General features: G+C 43.6%; 1 protein-coding gene across 1 annotated transcript; it reads left to right on the top strand.

The window, feature by feature from the left end:
* The first annotated feature begins 52 nt into the window (after positions 1 to 52).
* BRAT1 (BRCA1 associated ATM activator 1) lies at positions 53 to 8016 on the top strand. Its single transcript, XM_048961687.1, has 13 exons — positions 53 to 376; positions 540 to 694; positions 1354 to 1501; positions 2087 to 2459; positions 2537 to 2650; positions 3773 to 3858; positions 4123 to 4247; positions 4632 to 4818; positions 5008 to 5081; positions 5641 to 5740; positions 6004 to 6102; positions 6732 to 6913; positions 7034 to 8016. Exons 1-13 carry the CDS (start codon positions 226 to 228, stop codon positions 7760 to 7762), a joined length of 2523 nt encoding a protein of 840 aa, XP_048817644.1. The 5' UTR covers positions 53 to 225; the 3' UTR covers positions 7763 to 8016.
* Positions 8017 to 8307: the final 291 nt, after the last annotated feature.

Raw genomic sequence — 8307 nt, 5'->3', positions numbered from 1 at the left:
GCTGCGGGGCGCGAGTGCCACCCAGCGGCCGTGAAAGGTAGGAATGGCGGAAGGCCGGGCCGCGCTGACCCTGGAAGGCTTAATTTGCGTTAAAAACCGCCTATCGGACGTTAGCAGCGCGCGCTAAGCGCGCCCGGCTTTTGCGACACTCGCTTTACGGCCGGCGGCGGCGGCGGTAACGAGTTCTCCCTTGGTCGTTGGGGAGCCCAACGTCGCCCCGCCGCCATGTCACCCCGGGGCCGCCGCATCATGAGCCGTGAGTGCGCCCTGCTGCTGCCCAGCGTCTGTGCGGCGCTGGCCGATCCGTGGCAGCGCGGCCCGGATGACACCTGCTTGGAAAAACTGCTCGATTGGTTCCGGGAGCTGAGGGAAGCCGGTGAGTGCGGGTTAGGGCGCCCGAGGGCTGCGCCGGGGGGAGGAGAGGGGGGAGGGTAAGAGGGGGTAGAGGGGGGATTGGGATTCAGCTAAAGCCGAGGATCACCGGTACCGCCGAGTTCGGCGACGTCGCTTCCTGTCCTTGGATAATTCCCGTTCACCAGAGCCCACCGCGAAGCTGCTGCGAGACAACCCCTGTCTGACGAAGTTCTTCGCCGCCGTGCTGGCGCTGCCGGAGCCGGAGCCGAAAGTCCTGTCGTTCACGCTGCGGTTAGCTGGGATAGTCGCGGCTGCGAAGAGCAGCTTCGAGCACCTGCAGGTGAGTTGTGCGCCTGGTTTCCCCTGTGCTGAGGACTCCTGGATATGTACAGATTCTGCATGTAAGGCTTCTCAATGATAACCTGCAATAAGCCTTCTCAGTTGTCACATCAAGCTGCTGTCATCTCATTGCTTGTCTTGCAGCAAGCTGTAAGTCCTCATATGTAGTAATTCTCAATTAAAGTTCAAAACATTATATAGGATAGCAGTAGGTCTCATCAATAGCTGCAGAATATCATATATCCCTGGACAGGTCCTTTAGATTTAAACTGCAATTACAGATGTAGTTTTCTGACCATAATAGATTGATTTCCTGCAAAAATAAGGGAGCTTCTTAAAGTCCTGTTCTATATAGCAGACTCCATTTATAGAACAAAACTCTGGTTTGGGAAAGAGATGCGTGCAACATAAAGCAGCTTAACAGATCTAATGTATATGTAGCTTTTCTGCTGCATCTTAAGAAACAAACAATAGAACCCTTACACTGCTTAGTCCATAAAAAAGAGCTATGTTGAGTTCAAGCATGAGAATCTGAAAATTCTCTATTTTAGTGTTTATTTAGAAGGTTTCACTGCAGTATTTATATTGTTGACACGCAGCTTCTCTGCTCCTCTGAAGCCCCTCTGCTTGCTCTTTATTCTGTGTGTTCTCTGCCCTCAGCGGCTGGGGCTGTTGGCCAGGCTGTTTGGTGAGGATGGGACTCTGAAGAGAGCAGCATGGGAAGATGCATCTGTGCGAAGTGGCTGGGTGGAGGGCGTCCAGAGCATGGTGCAACACCAGTCTGCCCTCCACTTCATCTGCAGTGGTGGTGAGTGCTTCCAGGGCTGGTAATGCCCCAAGTCCTCCCATCCATCTTGCTACGATTTTACTGATGAAAAATTAACCAGGGACTCATTTATTTCTTGACACATTTTGCAGTCTCATTTTCCTTGCATGGGTTTTTAAGTTCTCCTGCTGTTAACACCAACTTTAGATCCTCTATATAGAGAGGCCAGGAATGCTGGATTGGTACTAGCCTATGCAGCATGTGATGGAAATGAGTACTGCTGCTGCAATTCCCTTTTTTCCTTACTGGATCTGTCTGCAGATGGTACAGACTCCTTCCATAGATATACCCTCCTAATATTACAGCCATTAGAATGAAGTCTTCTGTTCCTGAGTTACTAAGACATGTGAAGATCTGAAAAATTTTACTTTCTTCTTTTTGTTTGCTTGTACCTAAGGACTGTCTGACTTTAAAAGGCAACAGAGACCACAAAACGTTAAAAAACAAACCACATTTAAGCCTCTGTGTTACTTGGATTAAAATAATATACAGCTGGACTGCAGCAAGACTCCACAATAGGAAGACTTGTTATTTTCCTTCATTGACTTCTGTTTTGTTTTCACACAGGAGGCATAGGTGTGATCTTTGTTCTGCAAGGAGATCCCAGCCTGTTTGTGGCTTCAGCTGCCCGTTGTCTTCTGGTGCACTTGCTCACCCACTCTGTAGGGCCTGAACTGATTGTACCTCTCGATGCCAAGGACTGCGACTGGCCAGCGTGTGCCCACGTGATTATAAAGCATATAGAAGATTCTCTTCAATCCAACTCTGCCTCTCAAGTCAAGCAGTCATTAAAACTGTTAACTAGTCTGTTTGGCAGTTGTCATGCTCCTTGGACTAAAGTGCTTTGGTTAGGCGTTGCAAAGCGAGTAGAATCCTTCTTGACAGAAGATTCTGTTCAAGCACAGCACGTACTGGTGGATCTTCTTCTAAACATGGCAAGGTGAAGATCTTGGATCCAGTGATGAGAAATACCATTTGTGTTAGTAGGACATATGACTTACTGTTCTTTCTTCTCAGGTCTCCTGTGTTTCGTGAAGACAGTTTTTGGGCATTAGTGACATCTGCTCTGGAACGCTTAACCCCAGAACAATCAGGTGCTTTGGCAGGGGGAATTCTGAAGATCTACCCATGGTAGGAGTTGCTGCTATGAATTTTTTTCACTTTGCAAATGCTCCCAACATCTCTGCTTGTTTCTGAGAGTTGTTTTATTCACTGCACTGCATTTTCCACTGTATTGCTTAATACAGTGGACTGATTGGTGAGAACCATGCAAATAGCTAACAAACTTCAGACACTGCTATTAGAATAATTGTTTCAAAGACAGAAATGAAAAGAGCCAGTGTCATGTTCACACACATGCTTTTGTATCTTACCTACAGACAGCACTTTCCGACAGAAATTCAAAGCTCCTTTAACTTTTTAAGGCCAAGGTTGTTTAAGATGGATATTTTGACTGTCAAATTTAGAAGTATTTGGTTACTTTTCACATGAGCTCTGACAAGTGTAACAACTTGAACCACTGTCCAACAGAAGTGTGCATCTTGCACACATCGTGCATCTCTGTCAACAGTAGGAAAACTTAATTTAGAAGGAAGCAGTATAGGTGATCTAATCTGACTTCTTATACATTGCAGGACTGCATTTAGGGATGGATTGGGTTGCTCAGGGCCTTCACCAATCCAGTTTCAAATATCCCAAAGGATGGGGATTCCATAGCTGCTCTGGGAAACCAGTTCCAGTTCTTTACAGTCTCACTATGAAAAGTATTTTCCATGTATCCAGTTGGACTCTGCCTTATTGCAGTTTAAGGTGTTGCCTCATCTGTTGTGCACCTGAGAAATCCAGTGGCATCTTCTCCCTTTAGATGGTGAAAAAGCATGGAGAAGTCATCATACGTTGAATGACTATAGCACATAGATACTTACTTTCAGACTAACACGTGTATCTTACTGGGGTATATATATATTTATTTTTAATGCAATAAGTGCCTGTCTAAACTCTCTTCTTACACAAGTTTTCACTCTTTGCTGCTGGATGAGGCTGTTTGTCAATTCTAGAACCACTTCTCTCTTTCAGTTAGCCAGGGAGAATCAGAAGAACGCTCGACTTGTGACAGTAATTTCATTTCTGTCCTGTTGCTGGCTTTTTTACAAGCCTGTGTGAAAATCACTGGTCTGCTCAGCATTTGGGGATAGATGTTTGGGGTAGAGTTGACATTTTCTTGTTTTGGTAATTGCTGTTTCTTCCTTGAAGCCCACAGGTTGTGACAATTAAAGCACTGACTGTTCTCTTTCAACCAATGGAGTGTATTTTGAGAGCAGCCCCTGTGGAACGTTCAGGTAGTATTGCAATAGAAAAGTTAGAGGCTATTCTGTTTACCAGTGTTTTAAGTGCCTGATTCAGAAAAACTGGAGAAAGATTAAAAGGAAAAGTCAAGGACAGCAGCAATGTTTGTGGTAAAGTGCAGCGTCCTGCTGACGGTTGCATTTGAAGGGATCTTCATGCTGCATCACCTCAAAATAGTAGCTCAAAAGTCAAGTTTGGAGATCACTATCCTTTGTAATCACTAACAGCTTGAGTTTTTCCCTTCTTTGATTCCCTAGGTTTGCTGTATGAGTCAGTTAGTGATCCCTCTGCTGTTGAAAGCCTTCTATCCTCCAAGTCATCTTGTGCTAGTTTTCTGTGCCAGACCCTTGCTCATCTGGGGGAGCTGCTCTCTGTGGAAAAAGTGAGTTCTGCTAGTTAGAAAATCCAGCAGGATACATTCCCAATAGGATAACAGAAGAATATTAAGTCTTGTAAACAGGGACCATACTTGGTTTTACATCTACCTTCACAGGCTTAGTTGCCATACGTTATATCCACTGCAGGTATTGATCCAGTGAAAAACATAAGTAGAGTTGCTTTCCCAAGTAGTGAAAAGCATCTCCTCCCATTTATGCAATGGTTCACTGGGGGAGAGGGAGGTTACTTGTTAGCAGTTATTAGCATTATGTTACCGTAAGGACAATGGAAGTTGCAGCTTTTGCTGTGTCTCTACCAGAAACATGCTCTGTATGTATGCTTGAAACATTTGATGGAAGCTTGTTGTGTTTTTTTTCCCTCCCATTAGGTTTTTTTGCCCACGAATTTACCCTATACATCTTTGCTGTGTTCTGTCATGACGACATTACTGTTCTGTAAAAGCCTCCTGATTCCAGCTACTCCTCTGGGAAGCAAGATTAGCCAAATCTTGGCAGGTTGCTTCCGAGTACAGAAGTCAGCTCTTGATGTCCTTGCAGCATTTCCTGACTGCAACTGTGAGTTAAACTTTGCACTTAAATTTTAATTTTGGAAATTACTATTCTGTATTTGAAGACTGTGCTTGCTTTCTTCTATAAAACAGTTTTATAATCCTCTTTCATTCCATATTTGAAGAGTTGAATTATTCCCTTTTTCTTAATGTTGGTTCTTGAGTTTTTGTTTTGCTTTGTTTTTAAACGTTTCAGGCAATGACACAACTATGAGAAGTTTGTTTGACGTCCTTCTGATATACCTGGAGAGTCCAAACACTCCTCCTACTGTGAGTATAGAACTAAAGAAGGCTCCAAATCTACTGGCTTGCCCAGTGGAACATACTTCTGACAACCAGTTTGACAACAGGTGTTTCTTAGCAGTTAGTATAAGAATATCTAGAAGGCTTCTTCTGAGGGACTTGCAGGAAATAGCTAAAATGGTAATGAGCAAGTAGTTGATCAGTAAGTCAGATATTCTTGAAAATATAGGAGCCATCATGTCTGACTGTAGAGCCAATATAATCCACTTGACATTGCTATTAAGTAATAAAATCTTTCACAGTAACACTTTTGTTTTCTTGCTTTCTTTTGTCCAAATGACTCAGGTGACAGCTGCAAGTGAAAAGCTGGAGACACTCACAATGTTTTAAAGTTGAGAACAGTTGGCTAGAAATGTGGCATAAAGCACTATTCATTTGTGGCTTATTTTATAGAATGAAAGTGCTTGCACTAATTTCTTCTGACAATTTCACTGTAATTTTGAGTGGAAAAAAAAAAAAATTGTCTAGCATAAAGACAAAACCACCTTCTCCTGCAATAAAGTACATCTGCTTTGTATTTCTTCAGGTTCTGAAGAAATCATTTAAAGCTATGTCCATGTGGTTGAGGAGCTCGTCAGGAAAATCCTTCTTCAAAAATAAGCAACAAGCTGACAAGATTTTGCGAGGTAACAAAGCTATCGAAGTTGGACAAACAGCAACTGGTGGCACATCTGAAATGTGCTCTCACCTTCCTTTTCCACTTAAAGCAGTTAGGATTTGTTTCCAGTTGTGCTGAATTTAGTTGTATCTGCTCATACAGTGCTTTGAGGAACTGTGAGAGAAGCAAAGTCAACAAAAGGGATCACATCAGGAAACAGTGCAGAGGCTGCACAGTGGTTTGGTTTGTTACCTTTCATCTCAATTCCTCCCTCTCGCTTGGCTTTCACAGAGGTGTTCCTGGTGCTGCAGAAGCGTTTGTGCAGTCCTTGCTGGGAAGTACGAGACTCTTCTCTGGAGTTCTTCACCAGCTTGATTAGAACCCTGGCAGGTATGTGCAGAGATTTAATGGTTCAGATTGGAGGACCGTTTCTTGTAATGCTGTGAAAGTCAGTCAGGCCTGTGGAGCATCTTCTGACCTGTAACTGCAGGGGGAAGGAAGGAAGGAAGGAAAAGATAAGTTGAGATTTTTACTTTCAGGTCACAGTCAAAATCTGTCAAAAAGATTCATAAACATACGCCACTATTCTGTTGAATTTGAGTTGCTGTGTCCTCCTTAATGACAGCTTTAGCAAATTAAACTATGTTGTGTGGCTTGACAGCAATAAGGAATGACCTTTTTTTTTTCTTTCTCCCTTAAACAAAAGTTGCTTGATGGGGCTGAAACCACACTCCGATTTACCTGGAGCAAATTTTTTCTCACCAATAGAAACAACTGTAAATGCATTTTTCCAAACTCCAGTGTCAAACACGGCACGGCTGGAATTCACCAAGCTGCTGCAAAGTGAGGAGCCTGACAGAAGGTGTCCGTGCTCCTGTGAGCAGCAGCTCCGTTCACTGTCAGCTGCCCTGCAGTCAGCGATCATCCTCGTATGACACAAATCACTGTTTGCATTGGAAACAAGTTCATGTTCTGAGAGAATAAAGCCTCACTTCTTTGCATTGCTGTCTCATTTACAGACTGTAGGGATTTCAGGAAGTTCCTCCTGTTTTCGGAGATGCCAAAGCGTATAGAAAACCTTCTTGAGGATCCAGAGAGCTACGTGCGAGCGAGCGCTGTGACGGCTATGGGACAGCTGGCCTACATTATTTATGTCTATGTTCCACAGTCACGTGTTGCAGGGAGCCGGTATAATAAAGAGGTACGGCTTTGTGTAATCCACTGCAGACACGAGCAGAACTACACATTGTTCCCCTGTTTCTTGTTGTGCTTTTTTGTCTGTTTGTAATGTTCCTTTCCTCCTTTGTCTTTTTACATTTAGAAAACTGCGGCAAAGCTTCAAGAAGTCTTGTCCACAGACCCAGAGGTCTTTCCTAGGAGAGCTGTGATGAGTGTCTTCACCATGTGGGTGAAAGAGAGCTGCACGGGTAAACCAGAAGAGACAGAGCAGTTCGTCACTGCGGTGGTCCAGACTGCAGCACGTGACTTAGACTGGGAAGTCAAACTTGGTTGTTTGGAACTGGTTCAAATTTTCTGTATCTATATGTTTTGCCAACTTGGCCTTCCTGAATGCTATTATGCTCCTGTCTCATCTGCAGTCACTAGTTCTGTTCATGAGAACAAGCCACTGCAGATGTTTTGCCGAGCAAACCTGTTCAGCTTCTTGTTTCAGTCTTTGTGTGACTGTGACAAGACAGTGGGTCAGAAAGCCTGTGGTATATTGCTTTCCTTACAATCTCAGTTCTGTCAGAGTAGCACCACAGATTCACAAGGGACTGGAGACTTACCTGCAGAGCATGGCATTCATTGGTTACAAAGGACACTAAGACAGGGTTCTCTGGTCCAGAACTTCCCCACAGGTGATGGTAGTGAAGTGGACTTTCAAGATCCAGAGAGCATGATGTTAGCTTTGAGAACAATAAACTTAGTGGAACTACAAAGTGACCTAAATAAAGGTAGTGACTATGTGGAGAAAAGCCCCCGGTCCCTCTTAGAGGACATCCTTGCTACTGTGGGGACCTTAGAGGAGAATGAGGCTGACTGCTACTAAAGACATCTTTTGCTTTGAGGGAACAGTACTTACACGGGTTTCTTGTGAAGAGAATTTTTGCTACCAAAGTGTTATAAGAGAAGATAGTAGGAAGCGTTACTCTGAACAGAAAAAAAGGAATAGTTTTGTTAGCTGTTAACAGAGAGTCTTTGTTTTAATACTGATGGCTTCTCTTATTTTTAAGTATATTCTCTGATAAACTGATCTGCCTGTTTTATTTTTCTAAGTAAATAAAGAAAGGCATTTCTTCTGTTTTTAACGTGTAAGTATGTTAAGAAAGCAGCAGAGCCTGCCTACATAAGGAAACATTAAAAAAGAAAAAAAAAAAGGTGACTGAAAGCAAGCTGTTGTATGCTTCTAGAAATAAATTCATTACCTGCACCACACTGGACTGAGCTGTCAGTATACAAGTGCTTTTGCGACTTTGCATCATGAAAACAGTGGTCTTGCTATAAACTCTGTGTTCCTGCCATCCAGGGACTCTGGGGATGGAAAGAGAGAGGTGGGCTGCTGGGCAGAGGAGGAAGCTGCATGCTGCCTTTCTG

This window comes from Lagopus muta, chromosome 15, assembly GCF_023343835.1.
Source record: "Lagopus muta isolate bLagMut1 chromosome 15, bLagMut1 primary, whole genome shotgun sequence".
Classification (NCBI taxonomy): Eukaryota; Metazoa; Chordata; class Aves; order Galliformes; family Phasianidae; genus Lagopus; species Lagopus muta.
The sequence above is the reverse complement of the archived record's forward strand: the minus strand, read 5'-3'. Positions and strand labels throughout refer to the sequence as shown.